The sequence below is a fragment of the Homarus americanus genome, unplaced genomic scaffold (genome assembly GCF_018991925.1).
Source record: "Homarus americanus isolate GMGI-L3 unplaced genomic scaffold, GMGI_Hamer_2.0 scaffold32063, whole genome shotgun sequence".
Classification (NCBI taxonomy): Eukaryota; Metazoa; Arthropoda; class Malacostraca; order Decapoda; family Nephropidae; genus Homarus; species Homarus americanus.
Genome location: NW_024753223.1, coordinates 234,421 through 255,049, shown reverse-complemented (window position 1 = coordinate 255,049; position 20,629 = coordinate 234,421). Strand labels below are relative to the sequence as shown.

Sequence of the window (20,629 nt, the reverse complement as noted above, 5' to 3'; positions counted from 1 at the left end):
TTATTTTATTTTATATTTTTTCTTTATGGTTCTTTATTATCATTATTAGTAGTAGTAGTAGTGTTATTATTATTAGTAGTACTGTAGAAGTATTTTATTATTCTACTTTTAGTTTTTTAATTTTTTATTATAAAATTTATTCACAGTACTGTACTGAACTATGAATTATTATTATTTTTATTATTACATTTTCGCCCCCCAGGCCCCGATGTGGGTCAGTGACCTGTGCCCGGGTGGACTAATACCTGTACCCATAAAAAAACCCCACCAACTACCCTATAGGTGTCAGGACTAACACGGGAAGATAAGCGAACCTACTCCTTTTTTGTGCTTGGTTACACTAGCCACCATGGACAATATACTGCCCAGCCAGATCCCTCAGAAGAAGTGGAAGCATCCTATGTTTATTACCCCAAGCAAGTATCAAATGATTCTCTTCAGCAGTGATAAAGCAGGGGAAGTATCAGGTCTGATATGCCCACATCAAAAACAAGTGAAGAGTGATTTATTGCTCATAAAGGCTGATAATCAGTCTTTCACTGTTTTTGCTACCAAATGTTCTTCTCACTCATATGCCACAGGGAGGACAGGGATATCATTTATTTTTTAATATTCTTTATTTCCACATAGAATATCATCATTTCATAATATCTATTATTTTTTTCTAGACAGTCATCTTTATGTGCATACAAAGTAGGGGGTCGGGGGTGGGGGTGCAATTTAAAGGTTAGTACATGCATCCGCGCGCACACAAACACACACACACACACAAGTGTACAGTCACAATCCATAGTTACTTTACCCCCTGGCTGGAGGAAAGGCAAAGCCAAGGTTGAAGAAAGGCCAGGTAAACAGACATACACGAGTTCAATAGTTTGGTGATGAGACACGATGACGGTGTGGCTCACACATCAGTACCTCTACACAGTCACGCAGGAACACTTTTCACACAGGCACAAGTATAAAATAGGATTAAAAACATTGACTTGTTTTGGTATGTTGGTAGGGCTATAATTGTTTTATAAATGTCAATATATAATGACAGCACAAAGCATAATTTATTGTAGTATTCCCATTCGCCAGGCCTTTCTTCAACCTTGGCTTCACCTTTCCTCCAGCCAGGGGGTAAAGTAACTATGGATAATGATTATACATGTACTTGGGTGCATAATGTACACAGCCTTGTCCCCCGGGAAACTGAAAGAAACTGCATTTCTTATTCCATTTCTGGACCCAAAAGAGAGCTGAGATACATATTAAGGTTTTAGACAAAAGTCTTTGAGGATAACTCATCTACATTTAGCTCTGGGGATTAATAAATGGAGGTGGCTCTGCAAGAAAAAAAATTCTACCAGCTCTAAAAACATATAATTTACTAAAAAAAAATTCATTATTAATGATTTAAAAATTTCCACAGCATGATGTGGTCTATATTTTGAGATCTATTGTATTACTATCTTCAGCTATTAGGGTACAAATTGTCTACAAAACAATTACTTACTGAAAGGCTGATAAGAGGTAGTCTAATCTGAGCAAGAATCTCCTGTGTCTGCTCTTGTGTCAGATCTGAGTTACGCTCTACCCACTCATGTACACCTTGGAAAATATGGACTTCTGGAGCACAAAATGAATCCCTTCCAATAATTGCTTTCAGTGCTGACTGCAAAGAAATAAAAGAGAAGTTACACATACATACTAAATGACCTTTTAAAAAGAAGGCTTTTGATATGTTACTTAATTATAACTACTCACTAGCTCCAATTTATTAACTAAAAATCCAGTTTACAATAAAAAAAGTTTGATGAATAAATTTATCTTAATGGGACTTACCATAGAAACCTGAGCACAGTTCATGTTTTATGATAAAATTGTTATGCAAAAAGTAGGGGGTTGAAGTATTTAAGCAGAGTATTTTTGAGGAGTCAAAATTCATGCATTTCCGAGGGTCATTTATAGTGAATGAAAGCTACCTGGTACATGCCCGTGGCAGACTGTCCTTACCAGTAAGCTCCATTATCCTGGGTTTGCCTACCATAGGTAGTAGGCAGCTACCAAACAGGGAGGTACTACCGCCTGGGAAGATATTGGAAGCATACTGGTAATGTATTGTTTAATGGTAGACCCTGCTGCTATATGGCATCACAAATATTGTGACCAAGTCCCAGGTTGCTGATCTGTCTTTCTGCCCCATTTACACACAATTGCAGGGTCTCAATTGTTTCTCTTACTATTGACAACATAACATACATACAATATAGCATTTCTCACTATTGATTTTTTTTCTTTGTATTTCTTTATTATCATTATTACAACATTGTTATTATTATTATTGTTATTGTTATTATTATTATTATTATCATTATTATTATATTTTACTTTTTATTATAAAAGTTATTTACTGTACTGTATTAATATTATTACATTTTCGCCCCCCAGGCCCCGATGTGGGTCAGTGACCTGTGCCCGTGTGGACTAATCTTGGTAAAAAAAAAAAAGATTCTTTACTTATGTTGCTGTATGAAGAGCAGCACCTCATTCACTATAGTGTAATACAGTATATATGCTGATCTAAATCTACATATACCTGATACAATACAAATCAATATTTATAACTACAGTGACCCCTCGGTTAACGAACTCAATCCGTTCCAGAAGGTCGTTCGTTAACAGAAAAGTTCGTTAACCGAAACCATTGTTTCAATGGGTTTTTGGGTAATTGATTCCAGCTCACTGAAAATTTCCTAAATTCAACAAAAATGGTAGAAAAGTTCACTTACTTTGAGGTGTGTATGTAAAAGGCTCCTGGATGATGATGATGATGATGGGAATTAGAATGGGGGTGGAGGAGAAGGAAGAAGAGAAGGCATTGGGGTGGAAGAGAAGTCACCCCATGGCACCATTTCACCCATAAAATTTTAGTTCTCTTGGTGTATGTCAAGATTATTTTCTTTAAATCAACACTGCACTGCATTATATATTGTCAATATGTAAAATATATTTCAAAATGACCAATAATTTGCTTGGAAACACAGAAAAAAGCGTTTAGTTGAAGAGAGTCTCAAGCAAGATGTTACCTCCAGTGAAAACAGAGAGAGACTAACGCCTGTTTGCTGTGTTAAGAGGCTGGATGCCGCGCATTAAACTAGTCACTTTACCTTCAATTATGTTCAATAATTGTTAAAATGACTAAAAAATTGAATATTAAACTTTTAAAATTATTGAATAGTATAAACTTCTTGATATTTACTAAAATAGTAAAGAATTTAAGCCCTAGAACCGATTAATGTATTGGCGGACCGATACTAAAGCTGGTTGCCCGGTCAGTGCAAGTGAAAACATGTTGAGGTCGGTTCGCAAGAAATTCGTTAACCGAATTGAAGATCCTTATGGAAGGCAGTTCGTTAACCGAAATTTCGTTAAACGAGGGGTCACTGTATTATTACTTTCACTTGCATCTGTTAACATCGCTGGCGGTAATGTTGCCAAGTTAGACTCATTACTGTAGCCATATACCACTAGCTCCGTCCCTACCAGCAGAGCTGTGAGGTGTTATGGATATTTTTCAACTTATAATTTGGGGTAGATATTCGTAACTTTCTTCATTATTATATTCAGCAAATGAATTAAACTATCTTGAGGTCAAATACATAAAGGGAATAAACATTTCCTTGTTCATGAGAGTGGGGGAGTTATAGGAGGAAGTGGAGTACAAGGGGGGAGGGGGTCCCTTGCTAGGGGGTAGACAGAGGCAGTGACCCAACTGGGCTGTGGTATTATGGTGAGTGCTGAGGCGAAGCAGCCATCATCTATGCAAATGGCGGTTGTGTTAAACTTTCATTTAGCTTTTTCTTAATGGTCTTAGCTACATTTTTTCATCCAGTATTTTAAGCCTTTATTTTAATTCGGCGACATATGACTTAAGCTGTTGTATCGCCATGGATGTAATTACCACACTCAAACAATCTATTAATAATTATCTAGAGTGTACAGTATACAAATGTTGAAGTACCACAATTGTTAAATAACATAAAAAGGTAGGTGGCATGGTTTATGAATCCTGGGAAAGAAGGTACAGGGAGTTGTGAGTTTGCTTCAGCCTTTTGACTTACCGTATAGGACATAACGTTACGTCTGTGATAATATTCCTTGTGTTTCTTTATATATTTTTGTTTTTCAGTTTTCATATTGGTTTTGTATTTGTGATAGTAACACAAGACTATAGCCACATCCCCCTAGCCCTTTCCCTACCACTCCAGGCCAAACTGTCAGCTAAGTTATGGTTATTTTTCAACTCGTAAATTCAAGAAGGTCAAAAACATAAACATGAATATATTTTCTTTGTGTTAAGAGTTCACTCTGGCAGAGGGGGAGCGAGGGATCTCAAAGGTTCTGAGCGGTTATGTGTTTGCCCTGAGGACTATTATCTCTTTTACCTGTATTGTACATGTGCGTGTGTGTAGACACACACACACACACAAAACACATATGTACAAATAAATAAGAATATGAAAATCCTCTCACAAATAATGAGAAACAAGACAACAAAATGTATCAAAATGTAGAAAAAATGTTTGTCTACCCTCAAGTCAAATCCATGCTTTGTTATTGAAATTGAGTTAGTTGGGTTGCCATCCGGCAATTTTTTCCTAGTAAAAATTACTGTCTCTAAAACAAATGGCATCTGAGTGCCAGCTGGGTTGATACATAGATCAAACTTACAGAATTTCTTTCGTCACCATCTAGCCAACCCAGAGGCGAAAATGCAGGCAACTTTAAAACTACCCGCAGACATTCTTGGGTACATCCAGGGTGTCATCCGCGAATAATCGAGGACCACGAATTAAAAATCCTGCCAATTATAAGGTCATGCTGTATTATCTTATTTCTCACAGAAGTTGGTAACTGGTGGGTTGTCAGTTTCAAAGTTATTAACATTGTTTATAGTGTCAGTTGTTGTGTTGCTGATCATGGCCAAAATGCGTCGGTTTGAAACTGGTGTCTTGCTAAACATTATGCTTAGGATTATACCTAATACTGTACAGTATTTCTCAAAAGCTAGAGTCAAATTATATAATAGATACATGAAAAGCTCCGGCTTTTTTACCAAAAATTCAGGGGTCAAACTATATATGAGATTGGTTTACACGAGTATATGCGGAATAAGGACAGTAATTATAAAAGTTGGTTTATACACAAGTATATGCGGTATAAGGACAGTAATTATAAGTTAAGTATTGACCTTGATGCCTAATTCTTAACCAAATTTGGACAGTGACTCTTGTACGCCCATCAACTTTATGGAGTCACTATCCAAGGAGACCCCTTGACAATTACAGATGTGTTTTCTATAAAGAATATGATACTCCTTCCTCAAAGCTTACCTCCCATGTTCCTGGAAAAGAAGAGTTACTACAAGAAGCTCCTTTAAATTAATGTGTAATCATCCCTGAGCTAAAAACTAAACCTCCTTGTTCACTATTTCAACTGATGAATGGAAAACCCAACCTTGATTTGACACATCTGTCCAAATGAATATGATTTGTTTTGGAGGAGTCCATAATGCTTTCAATGACAACCAATATCTGTTCCTCCACCAGTTCACCGAAGAAGGTAGGAAACCAGCTTGTCTCTGAAATTTGTTTTAAAAACTAACTTAGTTCCACGATCACTAGTTTCAGGGATACACTCTATAACTTAATCATTAAAGCAGAAAAGACTAACTAAGAAACATTACTCAAGTAAACTAGAACTAACCAACTAATCTACAGATCCAAATTTCGAAATTAAAATATCATATATCCCATAAACAGGAAGTGTAGACAGTAGCGGCACAACAATACTTATCATAGCATACTAGCTATGTATGGCTGCTTTGCAAGAGAACCATGCAAAAAAAAAAAAAACATTCCTCGTGACTAAGTAAAATTAACCCTTTAGAATTATCATTAATTGGACAAATCTGTTTGCAACATGCAAATTTCATCCACTAGCTAGCTGATGACACCAGATACATCATCCAAAAGTTAAATATAACTTTTTGGTTATAAAGCTGCAGGATCAACAAGCATTATTTTAAACCATACTTTATGTACAATGTATACGTACTGGTGAAAGGGCGTAAAAAGACTCATGATTCAGTATTGGTAGAGCATTCTTATCCATAAAATCTTCACACACAGTCTTGAGGTTTGTCAAGTTGTACAGAGAAGCCATGTCGTATATAACACAGATATTGGCAATACACAGAGCATCCTTCAGGTAATCACAAACAGCAGACTCTAAATCTTCGAAGCCATACTGATGAGCAAGCCCAAGGATTTCTAATACCGTCTCTTCCTGAAATTTAATACAATTTCATGAGTCCATTTTGTAAAATACAGTCCAAGGGTATGCTAATGATAAGAGGTATGAAGGAACTATAACTCACAGGTATATTGGTATGGATCTTAAGGACAGATATTAAAAAGAAGGAAAGAGTCTCCCTTTATAGTTAAAACACAAAATGAGGAAAAAACAAATACTGTACAGTAACTACCTACATGGACACTCCTTTCCTTTTCTATCAATAAAATAATTCCATAAATTATTAAGAGACAAATGGTCAAAACAACAAACAAAAACCTAAGTTGAGGGAGTATAATGGAAGATGAAGTACAGTAATACAGGGCCGTATTCTCAGTTGTCATACCCGATGGTGTACCCGGCCATCGGGCACCATACGCTTGTGTGGGGCAAGATCATTCAAGAACGTGCTTCGGGCAATACGATGGGTAGGGATCTTGATGTACCGGGCAGGGCTACCAATATTTCCAAATCAGCTGAATGGCTCACTGTTACCACAACCCAAGCGTCAAACACCCCAAAAAGTTTCTGTCACCAACAAACTCATTTTCTATCAGTTTTCAATAAATTATATCACAATATATCAAAATTTGGAGGGTGACATGGGTTTTTATATTCATCGGGACTGTCATCAGACAGGTACCCCACCCCAATGAAATGTTCCAATGATCACGCTAGCAAACCCGCTCCATCGGGACGGCCTACAGGTCTGTGGCATCTTTGAAAGACCTCACCCGACGCTGTTCCCAATCGGTCGGGTGGTACAACGACTGAGAATATGGCCCTAAGACTGACAAAAATATGAACCTGATTCACTGATTCAGTAACATGCTGTAGTCTGATTGCTTGAACAATGTTCAACATGAGTCACAAGAATGAGCAAAAAATACTAAACACAGCTTTTCAAATCTATTTCTTTTAATTTTAATTCTGAATACAGTACCTGGTGTTAGGATTAAGGCATCCAAGTAACTTATGAAACAGAGTATTCATAAAGGTTAAGAAAAAAAATAAAAAAATTCAAACATAAATCCAAATTTATTATACAGCATTACTGTAATGTACTATATCACTTATATAAATATAACTCACTTTGAAACACAATATTTGATATAAACACTTACTGTACAGTGTACACATTGTAGAACTAACCTTTTCAGAACTGAGACTGACCCACCCAGTGTATATGTATTTCAAAAGTACTTTAAAAGCAGTCAAATTGGTATCTTTGATCTCCACCTCAGCTTGATGAGACTCACGCAATCCACCAAACAGCAAGGCTCTAAAACATAACCATAAATTAAATAATTCACATCATACATTTTATATAAGTTAAATATCAAATGTATTAATGTTTACCCTTTCCACACTAACCTGGCCCGTAAGCCACGCACCTCTTCTAAACTAACAGCTGATTGGTTCATAGAAAATTCACACACAACTGTATTCACAATTATTAGTAAGCCGACCTGTTATTATCTAAAATAATGTTAAATATCCGGACTATCAAAATAGAAATGATTTCAAGACATTAACACTTCAGAGAAGATGTCAGAAAATGTAAATATTTATCATAAAAATTCGATATAAATACGAGCTTATATACTTGCAATACAAGGGGCGGTAAAACGCTCAGGGAAACCAATCCACCATTTGTAGCTATAGAGGAAAGGCATGGCTTACGGGCCAGGTTAGCGTGGAAATACTATAACACCTGTAACTTGAAGTACTTTATTACTGCAGTACTGTATACTGTTACTGTAGTAAATCGCAATTAAAGCAGACTTCACTTAATGAGAATCTGGATAAATTAAACACTAAATGGCTTGTCCAATCTTTTAGAGGAAAAATAGTATAATTCTTAAAATTCCATTTTCTTACATAATTAGTGTGGTCTTCCTATTCATTTCATGTTAATGCTACTTGATCCATTTTGAATCCAGCCACAAAAAAAAAATAAATAGATCAAACAGATTAGAACAAACATTTGTCTGTTCATATGGGATATGGCTCACCCCAAGGGAGGTGCATAGCAAGCCCCTTATTTACTTATGTTTTGCATACACTGCACTCAAGACATTGTGTACTGTGGCAAGAAGTCCTATATCATTTAAAATTTTTGAATGAGGCATTCCCAGGAAGGTGGGTTGATCCTGCATCTGTAACACTTTCAATACAATACCAGTGAAATGGTACTTAAGACATTTATTTCTAGGGATACATCAAAAAGGAGATGTTGACGAAACAGCACTACCAGACAAGCGTGGAAATGAATACTACTGTTCTCATATTACAACAAACACATTACAGACACTGTACTGTGAAATGTCACACAGGGCATGGTGACATATCATTGCATGATGTGAGCTTAATGGAGCTTACACAAATATTCATAATTCGTAATATCTTAAAGGTATCCTGCAATTTTTTTTTTTTTTTTGCTATGAAGCACAGTACAGTACATCTTATTTCATTTCATCACCTTGACAAGTGCAAATGGTTATTATAGCAGCGCTGGGACAAAATGAGAGAGTAAAACACAAGCATCATTACTAAACAAAAAATGACATGACATCTCTCACTCTGATTTGGAGTACTATTTGACACATCACACTACATTAGCTACCATGAATCCAACTGGCTGGCCATTCCCCCCCTACACCATGGGTGGGGAAACTTTGAGGTCGGAGGGGCAAATTGAAATTATAATAGTTCTTCAGGGGCCACCTATTATTTTCGATGTTAATAATAATAATACCCTGTATATGCAGATTTAATGGATATGGCCGCTACTCTGGAATGACGTCCCAATGCGGTTCCACCTTCATAAATTAGTCTTATAAGTGTTTATATATCCTCTAAATATCATCCAAATATATCAACAAATTATCTACCCCGAGTCTTCCCTTACAAAAAAGAAAAGAAAAAAAAAGAGCACCGAATTCAAATATGGTCACAGGCCACCCTGAGACCATTGGCAGAGTTTCCCAACCCTGGCTCTACACATATTTTTGTGTGATAATGTAATGTTAGCTCAATATAAAGTATTAATCTTTTATATGTTTAAAGGAAGATGGATGCAACTGGATACAATGCTATATGTAGTGTATATGTTCTTAAAATAGCCATATGATTACTGTAGTTTGTTCAAAAAATAATTGCAACAGTTTTACTTTGTATCCCATGAAAACAATCCCAAGAAAACTTTAAAATGTTAACAGTCAGACCAACCTAACCTTAGTTAGTCCTGTTTAATGAAGCTTACTCTACAACATTTATTACTTTGTTACCTCCAAATATTATAACAATAATATTAATACAAATATTAATAGTAATAATAAAAATAATAATAATATTTGGGTTTTCTCAAAAGCACCAGTTCTCCTAATCAAAGAATTCAATAGCGCTCGAAACACTACAAAGTCAAGGACCCGAGAATAAAAAAGAAAAGAGTAATACAAAAAAAGATCGCCAAAAAAATTACTGTTCGTATATCCTTAAGTTGTTACACTTCCTAAGCCCTATAATACTCCATCACTGTACCCTTTTCAGGATCACAAGCTTAAAAAATAAATAAATAAGTAAAAAAAAAACTTAAGTGTTTCTTAGAGGCCTTCACAGAAGTCAACTCCTTCATGGCTGCAGGCAACTGGTTGTACAATCTGGGTGCTGTATAGGAAAAGGATCGAGCAGCAAAAGAACATTCCCGTACTGCTCTAGGCTTCTCAAGGAGTGAGGGATCATCACTACTACGCAAAATCATTTCAGAACTTGTGGTCAGAGGATTTAGTAGGTTGGCCAAATACTTAGGCTCACCAAACATTAGTGCCTTAAAAGTCATTTGGCAGAGTTTGAAATCTATCCTAGCTATAATTGAAAGCCAATGTAATTTGAGCAAGAATGGGGTAGTGGGAGTCCTCGGTGGGAGAGCAAAATAAGCCTGGCAACCCTGTTCAACACTGTTTAAACTTTCTTCAGTAGATAATTAGGGAGGCAGATCCTTGAGGAGTTACAATAGTCAACCTTTGACAAAATAAGTGAATGTAATAAGTGCCACAAGACACTGTCCATCCAATAACTGTTTCACAACATACATTTTGAATATGAAAGTTGCAACTCTTATCCACTGAATTTATATGCTCTTTAATATTCAGGTTAGAGTCAAAGTCCACTCCATGATTATGAACAGAATCGACAGGACCGAGTTGTACTTCACCAAAGTTTAAAGAGCAAAAAATCATGTGCCGTCTCTCTCTCTCCTCCTATTCCCTCGGGTGATAATAATCTCTGTTTTGCCATCATTCAGCTTAGGTTGTCTCCTAGTCACACACACCAGAAAGAAGAAGCAGTGACATTTTCTCTTAATTTTTTTTTTAATAAAACTCACAACTGGTAGCATTACCTGTAGTAATTATCCCAATGCATCACTGTAATTTTCCTTGTTTATCCTAATGAATAAAATATCCCCACTTCAGGTTGACAGAAAATTTGCATTAACTGTATTTCTAAACCATGTGCAGTATGTACAGAACTGTACAGGTATATCAATATTCAAAAAAATTAACAGTAAAACCTTTATAATTCTGCGGTTATAATTTGTCGTAATGCATTCCACCAATAAATACCAAAGTGATATACAAAACATTTCCATACACAGCATGTAGTTACAGTACTGTAACTTGAAAGTGTTCAATATACAATACAATAGGTCTGGGAGAGTCATTGGGGACTGTCAGACCTATTGTATATTGAACCAGTAAATTTGAAATGATTTTACCATACCCTACACATGGTACTGATTTGACAAAGCACAATGAATCACACCTAAATTGCATGGTGAGGCTACCCCAAATCTTTCTTGAGCAGATTAGCCGAGTTACATGTTTACCTTTAAGCGAACGATACTGTACACACATACTGTACCATCTCGATAAAATCACACAGTTAAAGGGAAACAATGGAGCACCTTAGCTTTCATCTTTATTCAAGACATCTTCAGTTGCCTCTGAAGATGTCTTGCATAAAGACGAAAGCTAAGGTGCTCCACTGTTTCCCTGCCCACGTTTCCACTGTGGATCTACATGAAATACTGTACAATACAATACAAATACAGGGACATAGAGGAAAAGATATATTTAGAATTTCCTCTCATCCTTTCCTTCCTCCTCCTATCTCTTCTTTTTTCACTTTTATCTCCTCTAATATGGGAACTTTTATGGTTTATTGTACTGTACCTGTATTTGCTTTATAACATCTTGATGCAGGTTTTATGCAAAATACAGTGAAAACACAAGCTTGAAATCTGAATTCCTTTCTACCAACTAGCTTCAGTAATGTTATGATTTCCCATTAAGAAAGCCTTACACAGCACAATACAGTAATATCTCCATTAGCCAGAATCCCTCTTAACAGGAACTCTCCGATAGCCGGAATTGAAATTTTCCGAGGGGCACATTTTCTGGAAAATTCAGAGAAAATTTTCACAGTACTCAGAAAATTCCAAGGATGAGGGATATTTTTCCAGGTTTGAGAGATGATGTAATGCACAATTTCTGGACTTCCGAGAAAATTTTTCTGTTACCCGGAAAATTCTGGGGATGAGGGTTTTTTCCAGCTTTGAGAGTCGCCTCGTTGCCCAGAAATCTCTCATTCCCGAAAGTGCTCTGCACCAATTGTTCCGCCTAACAGAGATATCAGTGGTATTTCTATATACAGGTATTTCCAAGTGTATTATAATGGGGGAGGCATAAATCTGAATGGACTATGAATATTTTGTACCATACTGTAATTATATTTACTGTGAATTGGCAAATCACAAATTGCAAATCTGCAGATTGAGTATACAGTAATATACAATACTGTACTAATGTTAGAGAAACTGAAATTTTGAACATAACAAAAATAATAAATCTCAATAAATGACAGAACAAAAGTTTATGTATTGTATATTACTTACCTGAAATATTGACTGCGTGCTGCCAGTATGACTTTGTGTGCACGAAATATCTGTCCATTAACCTGCAGAGTAACATCACTGTACTCATCATTGAGATATAGAGCACCAATATCATGCGCCAGGTTGCTGGAGTGATCGACTACTCCACCAGGGTAAGGAAGACCCAGGTGGATGTTAGACATGGTTCACTCAACACTAGAATGGTGATCACAGTTAAGGACCAGTCTAGAAATACTTAAGTGTCTTCAGCTGGTCCTCTTCATGCCTGAAATTTTAAATCAACCTTCATTAGTAGCAGCGGATAATAGCAGAGGTAAATGGGGTACGTATTTGCTCTGGCCATCAGATCATGACCGACCACAAAAATATTGAATAATTTTTTTTAATACAGTTTCTCTTTTTACAAACAAAATTAGCTGTCTGGATATAGTGTGAGGGTGTGATGCTGGTGTGAAGGTGTGAGAGTCTGTGAGGCTGTTGTGATGGTGTATGCCCGTGAGAATGTGTTAGAAATATAAAAATGCATTTTATTAATATAACTCCTTCACCTATAAATATAAATAAGATAGAGACAAAAGACTCTTTACTCAACCTCAGAGAACCTGTGATCTGGAGGAGGCACTCATGTTGAGACCGGCCAAAAAGTAGTCTCTGGCCCTGGCAAGGATTAATACAGCACTGTTCATTAGCTCAGTTAAAACTACGGTTCCCTATCAGTAATGCATAACAACTAAGGCATAAGAGAATGTTTTTTGTCACACAAAACAAAATAATTCTGAATCTTTATGCTATAAGAAAGCCTGAATCATGCAATTTGTTTTAGTAATGTAAGTTTTGAAAAGTATTGCAGGTTAGCCAAAGTCTCTTATAGAAAATTAATACTTTCTTATCCCACAAAAATCCCAGTGATGAAGATTTGCAATTTGTGTAATATTTTTGCATTTTCTGTCATGAATACTAATGTACATTAACACATTACCAGTAAATGCCAACTTCTATGTTTACATACTGTATCAAATGTTTTGTTTCATACTACTGTACTGTATTCCATACACATGAACATCCAGCAACTTTAAAATTTATATTGCAAATGACTTGTTCTTGAGTTTGACAATCTTGGGGACCTGTGAAAAACAGAGGTTTTTGTGTGTAGGGGCAAGCAAAAACAAGTGATGGTATGCGATATAAATGAACAAAGTTGGCTAGGATTTTCTGTTTTTAAGAAGTAAAAAGGCCAAAATTTGAGAATTCAAGCCAAGTTTTGGCAAAAGATTATTATCAAATTCGAATGAATTACACCAAAACCCATCAGAAAAAAATAAGTTTCCTCTCAAAATCAGTTTCTATGTTAACTAAGCCTAACCTGACCTAACCACCATTGTTCAGAATATATACTGTATATAGTATTACCTAATTAAGGGGGGGCTCAGCCCCCCTTGGAACTCCCAGATGATGGGGGAGCTCTGCCCCCAAGACCCACAACATAGCTCATATCAAAGCAACCAACTTAACTCAACTCAACAACCGGGTAACCTAACCAAACTAACTTGCAAAGGAAACATTACTAAGAAAATTTGTTAAAAATGACGACATATAACTAGAACTGGACCCTAAAATATTGTGGGACATTATGGGCAACTTGGAAAAAAATACCACCAAAGTTAGGTAGTTCCTAGGGTTGGTTAGGTAAGGTTCTATTAGGTTCTAGCAAATGTTGCCTCTTTTATTACAATAAGTTTCCATGCACAACAGAAATATGGTTAGGTATGTTTATGTAATGGTAATGGTTGCTCCTTGTGTAATGAGGATGACCAGCCCTAGGGCCACCTAGGCGTGAATTTGTTTAAGGTGTAGAAGCTGTCACCAACACAACAACCACACCCTGAGTTAACGAGCTGCACGACCCAGTGTCAAGGAATAGTCCGAGAAGACCGGACAACTCGCCAACTGCACTGGCTAACCATTACCCCGGAACACTATCTGCAAATTGATTAACATCCAGGTTACCAATTACTGCTGAGTAGACAGAGGCAAATGGGGAAAAGAATATGCCCATAGTTTCACCCTGCCCGGGGATAGAACCCAGGTCCGCTCGCTTGCGAGACGAACATGCCGACCATTACACCACGGGTCGTCATAGGTATGTTTATAGCTACACAGCGATACTCATGGTGAAATAAATGCCAAATGCCGTCATTCACGGTCAAATATAGTTCCTGTGTTGTTCGCCGGTAATGGACGATTAGCCAATCAGAGCACACTCATGGCAAAATAGAGTTAGTAGGGTAAACGTTTACTTAAGTGGTGCGAGCGATTTTGCCAGCAAAAACATTTTTCTCCTCCATGAATTTTGCTGCTTTTATTAATGGAGATAGTTCTTTCTGTGGAAAAAAAACTAATGTTTTTCAATCATCGTCAAGCATGAATTTTTTTCATCTTTTCCAGAGAAATCAACATCCTCCAGTAAATAAAACAGCAAAATTTATGCAGGAATTTTTTTTAATGATTTTATGTACACAAAGCACTAACCTAACCTACCGCCCCCTGACTATATATGTAATGTAGTCAGTACTTAACCTAACCTAACCTAACCCCTAGCCGAGGACTCTGACCCAGGACGGCCTAGCTTAAACTAACATAAATTTTTCAGTAGTTAAAAACATTAGGGTACGCCATATCCTAAAATAAAATAATACCTAAAAAAGAAACACTAATAATTAACAAAAAATATGGTAGAAAAACATTGTCCTTACTAATAGGATTTTAGCTGTTAAAGGTAAAATATCTATTACCTATACATTCATAAAACTCAACTGTCTCTTGTAGGTGATAGTGACCATAATAAACTAAAAAATAATGATATAACCTCTAAATATCAAGATAAACATGCCATTACCCTCTTAATATAGTAAGTTACCTGTGTAAGTTCTAGAATGTGTTACCTGCGTCTCTATTGTATACAGACGCCATGATAATTATTACCTTCTGTGTTTGATGATATTTATTATATTTGAGCTATATTTTCTGTTTTAAATTAAATACTTATTAATATGATATAAACTAAACTATTAATTAGGTTATTAAGTTTTTTTTTGGTTGTATTTAATTATTTATTTTAGGCTCGTTTTCTGTAACTAGTTAATGAGGTGAAGGAGGTATTAATTGGTTGTTTATTTGATATATTTTATTTTCTTCGTCACTGGTCGGTCATGGTGGTCCTCATTTGGAATTTTTTAATCAATTGATAATCTTTATATACCTCGGGGACCAGACGAGGGAGGAACCTCTGATGATGGTGACGGACCAGCCAATTATCTATCCTTTTCTTTATCTTCTTCGCCACTGACCGGCTCGTTAGCAGCTTGGGCGATTGGTCACGTCTCTGTCACGCACTGTTGGCAAGTACTGGGCATGCACCGGCTCCTGAATGTACCTGAACCTGCTCCAGTGTTGGTCAAGTCTTGTCTTGAAAGAGCTCACACTCGGTGCCGTCACAACACTCTCTGGTAGATTGTTCCAAGAGTTCACAACCCTCACTCCGAAAAAGTTTGCCCTCACGGTTTTCTGGACTTGCGGCTTCTTCAGCCTTGAGCTGTGACCCCTTGTGGGGCGAGCGTCCGCCAGCTCCAAGTAAGGGCACTCAACTGAGTAGTGCCCCCTGAGATGCTTATACACCTCAACTAGGTCACCCCTTGCCCGTCTGTAGTATAAGCTAGGCAAGTTCAGGCGCTCCAATCTCTCAGGGTAGCTGAGGTGCTGAAGTGCAGGCACCAGTTTGGTGGCCCTCCTTTGAACATTTTCAACCAACTGCCAGTCCCCAGCATATCTCGGGGACCAGACGGGTGACAGTACTCCAGATGGGGAAGCACTTCACTCTTGAAGATCGTTGCGAGGGACGGACCGTCTAGATATCTGAACGACCTTCTTATAAGACCCAATAATTTATTTGCTTGATTTACCTTCTTCTCACAATGGCCCGAGAACTTCAGCTCATTGTCAACATACACACCTAGGTCCTTCTCACATTAAGTCTCAAATAGCTCAGTTTCTTCATCCCGTTGGGACATATGGTACGCCTCCTTGCCGTTGGTACGCCCCAGGTGCATCCTCTTACACTTTGTGACATTGAATTTCAGCAGCCATTTCTTCGACCATTCTTGGAGCCCACAGAGGTCCTTCTGCAGCTCTTCAAAGTCCGCTTGGTTCTTGATTTCCCTAAATAACTTGGCGTCATCGGCAAACATTTGTATGGAGGAATGTACAACGTCAGGCATCTCATTTATGAAACAAACAAACAACAGCGGGCCCAATACACTGCCCTGTGGTACCTCGCTTGTGACAGGTACGGATGATGATTTCGTGCCATTAATTACCACACACTGCTTGTGGTCATGTAGAAAGTCTTCTATCCACGCTAGGACATTTCCCGAAATTCCGTACCCTTCCAGTTTGATTTTCAGCCTTTCGTGGGGTACACTGTCGAAAGCCTTGGCAAAATCTAGGTAATATTGTCGATATTACCACTCCATTTCAGAATATGGGTCCAAATATTCAATACCTTGGGCAATTGTGTTAAGCAGGAGCGCCCCGGCATAAAACCGTGTTGGCAATTCCTTACAAGGTTGTTTCGTACTAGATGTTCCATCGCGGCATCTCTGATAATACTCTGAAGTACTTTACATATTATGCTGGTCAGGCTCACCGGTCTATAGTTGTTCGTGGAGTGATGATCTCCCTTCTCGAAGATAGGACTCACATAGGCCACTTTCCATTCACTGGGGACCTTTCGTTCATCCAGGCATTTACAAAACCGGATCTTCAGGGGCTCGGCAAGCTCGTTGCTCAACTCTCTTAGCATTCTGGGATGCACCATGTCAGGGCTGGGACTCTTATGGACCTTGACAGTTTATTTCTAATACCCTCTTATGTGAACACACTGTGGGTCAGTGCTGTGTCGAACCGTCTGTCCTCAAACGCAGGAAGGTTAATCGCATCCTCTCTTGTGAACACCAAAGAAAAGAAGCTATTCAATGCCTCAGCTTTATTCTGGTCAGAATCTGCGTAACTGCTATCTTCAAGCCTCAGGTCATAGTCCTACTCGCGATTTTAATTTCGACTTTGCATAGCGGTAAAACGCCTTTGAGTTTGACTTGACCTCGATTCCAACCAGCCTCTGGAATTCCTTTTCAGCCCTTCTACATTCTATCTTTGCTTAGTTTCTGGCTCTTGCATACATCCTCATCATTTGACCCAACCCACGTCTTGAATTTCTGGGTTTTCTTCTTAACTTTGTCGACCGCCGCATGGTTCATGTGTAGGGACCCCCTCGTATTCTTAGAGGCACTGGGTTTGGTCTTGGGTATATATTTATCAATCAAATAGGTCACTTTACTAGTTATGATATTCAGCGTAGTGTCTGCGTTCTTGTGTCTTAACGAGTCAGGCCAGGGGATACCCATCATCTCTTCCCTCATCCTGTTGTAATTTCCCCTGTAATATTTGCACCTTGGCCTGGCCTTATCTAGAACTAGGTAATAGTTAAATCTGAATGACAACACTATATGGTGACTAGTGCCAACTGGGGCAAGGTGTTCCAGTTTGGCCACCATACCCTCCTTGTTTGTTTTGATGGGGTCAAGTGGCTCGGGTGTTTGCTCCCCTCTGTAATGTGTTGGGTCTCTAACATGTTGGAACAGAAAATTATCTCTCAGAGTTTCTACATAAAGAGTAGCAGGGTTATTCAACTCATTTGGGGTGAACTCGTTTCTCCAGTCGATGTCGTCATAGTTAAAGTCCCCCATGATAGGGAGGTGGCTAGGGTTGAACATCGCCGCATTGTCTATTAAGGCTCTTAAGTTCCTTTGATTTAGTGGGCCACAGTTTGGGGATCTGTAGGTACACCTGACAATAAGTAAGTCCCCTCCCTTTAGTTTAATTTTACACCACTTGGACTCTTCAAAAACATCCTCTCCCTGTACCCTCGCCTGGCTGGCTCCAAGGTCTTGCTTAGCATAGATAACCACACCCCTCTTGCAGGTTTCTTGAGAAAGGTTCGTAAATGAGTCATATCCAGCAATACTGAACTCACATTTCTCTGGGTCGATTCTCCTGTTCTTGTACAACAGTTCGATGACACCTACAATATCTGGTTGGTGTACCTTCAGTAGTGTTTCAAACTCCTCTCCCTTATCAAGGAACGTGTCAGTATTAGTGTACATGACATTCAAGCCTGAATTTGTTCTCAGTAATGTCTCTGCTCTTAGTAGTAACCCCCCGCCCCATTCTCAGAAGCTGCAGCATTTGCTAAGTACACTGTATTTTGCAGGGTGTGGTTAGAAATGTCATTGTTTACAAGGTGCTCGCCTCCTCCCGGTTGATAGGCAGAGCTGGTGAAACCCCCCGGGCGGGGGGTAGAGCGGGTAGAGGGTGCACTGCTGCCCCCTGGCCCTGTGTCGGCACACTTGCTTCCACCACTCTCTCCCTGAATACAACCCATGTACACCCAACCCCGCTCCTCCTCGACTCCTCCCTTCTCTGCATCAAGCCCTGCAGGAGCTTCCTGTGCTGTTCCCTCTGCATTACCATTTGATCTGGGTGAATGAATACACTCCGAAATGCCTCGCTCCTTGCTAAGTTTTTTGCCTGCCGAATAACCTCCCATTTCTCCTCCTCACTCTCTAGTGTGATCCTGAGGCGGTGAGGCTTGTCCCCCTGCTTTTGTCCCAGCCTCCTCACATCCTTTTTTTTTTTATCCTCTTCACCACTGATGACTCGTTAGCTGCTTGGGCGATTGGTCAAGTCTCTAATTACTTTTCTTTTTCTTTTATCCTCTTCACCAAAAGATTGATTCGTTAGCCGCTTGGGCGATCGGTCACGTCTCTGTTATGCACTGTTGGCAAGTACTGGGCATGCACCGGCTCCTGAATGTACCTGAACCCGCTCCAGTGTTGGTCAAGTCTTGTCTTGTCTTGAAAGAGCTCACACTCGGTGCCGTCACAACACTTTCTGGCAGATTGTTCCAAGAGTTCACAACCCTCACTCCGAAAAAGTTTGCCCTCACAGTTTTCTGGACTTGCGGCTTCTTCAATCTTGAGCTGTGACCCCTTGTGGGGCGAGCGTCTGCCAGCTCCAAGTAAGGGCACTCGACTGAGTAGTGCCCCTTGAGATGCTTATACACCTCAATTAGGTCACCCCTTGCCCGTCTGTAGTATAAGCTAGGCAAGTTCAGGCGCTCCAATCTCTCAGGGTAGCTGAGGTGCCGAAGTGCAGTCACCAGTCTGGTGGCCCTCCTTTGAACATTTTCAACCAACTGCCAGTCCCTAGCATATCTCGGGGACCAGACGGGGTGACAGTACTCCAGATGGGGAAGCACTTCACTCTTGAAGATCATTGCGAGGGACGGACCATCTAGATATCTGAACGACCTTCTTATAAGACCCAATAATTTATTTGCCTGATTTACCTTCTTCTCGCAATGGCCCGAGAACTTCAGCTCATTGTCAACATACACACCTAGGTCCTTCTCACATTAAGTCTCAAATAGTGCAGTTTCTTCATCCCATTGGGACATATTATACGCCTCCTTACCGTTGGTATGCCCCAGGTGCATCCTCTTACACTTCCTGAGGGGTTGATGGCATCTTCAGAACCTCTGTACAAATATTCTTAAACTGCATCTTATCGTGTGTTATCTTACTCTTGGTTCCCTCCGCCTGGCTCTCAGGGACTCCAAAAACTATTACATTGTTCCTGTGCTGGAGACGTTCCCATTGTTCCTCCTCTCCCCTAACAGGAGTCTACGCTAAAGACTAACTCGTCCTCTAGACAACAACACGCTTTCTATGACGAACTAAAATATATTTGTGGTAAAATTAAATCGAGAGATGATGCAGCAGTCAGGGACTGAATGTTAATTGCATGTAGTACAAGTTTCTCTATGCACTATATTCCTTCCTTGGTATAACACACCATTGTGACGTCACTAGCAAGTCATGTGCCCGAGTGAGGCGTGAGGGAAGGACGTATCGTGACTGGCTGTTGTGTGGTGATTACATTTTTAGTATATTTATACTAAGTTATTTAAACATAAGCTCATATCGCTACTGTCCTCTGTGGTGAGTAAATTGTGGGTATTTTTATTTTCATAATTAAGTGACATGTGATGTTAGAGTTGGTTAACCACTGCCATGGAAGTTTGTCAACCCAACAGGTAGTACCGAGGGTTTTATTCCGTCATCAAATGGAAATTTAGGTGAAGATGTTTTATGAAAAAGTAATTGCAAAGATAAACTGTCATTTTATATATTATGCTGCCTTGATATTAGTGAGGTT

The 20,629-nt window shown here is 38.8% G+C and overlaps 1 protein-coding gene across 4 annotated transcripts in view; it reads right to left on the bottom strand.

Annotated features, from left to right (window-relative positions):
* The window catches only part of LOC121855302 (BTB/POZ domain-containing protein 9-like), a 37,317-nt gene extending 21,663 nt beyond the window's left edge, over positions 1 to 15,654 (bottom strand). The window contains exons 1-5 of one of the 4 annotated variants that reach the window (XM_042350180.1): positions 15,558 to 15,653; positions 12,299 to 12,563; positions 7,495 to 7,624; positions 6,106 to 6,336; positions 1,502 to 1,660 (exon numbers count right to left, since the gene is read on the bottom strand). In XM_042350180.1, the coding sequence (XP_042206114.1) occupies positions 1,502 to 1,660; positions 6,106 to 6,336; positions 7,495 to 7,624; positions 12,299 to 12,480 (702 nt within the window). In that variant the 5' untranslated portion in view covers positions 12,481 to 12,563; positions 15,558 to 15,653. Of the gene's footprint in view, positions 1 to 1,501; positions 1,661 to 6,105; positions 6,337 to 7,494; positions 7,625 to 12,298; positions 12,564 to 15,215; positions 15,270 to 15,557 lie in introns of those variants that run through there. The other 3 variants (XM_042350183.1, XM_042350181.1, XM_042350182.1) reach the window with 3 other exon arrangements.
* Positions 15,655 to 20,629: the final 4,975 nt, after the last annotated feature.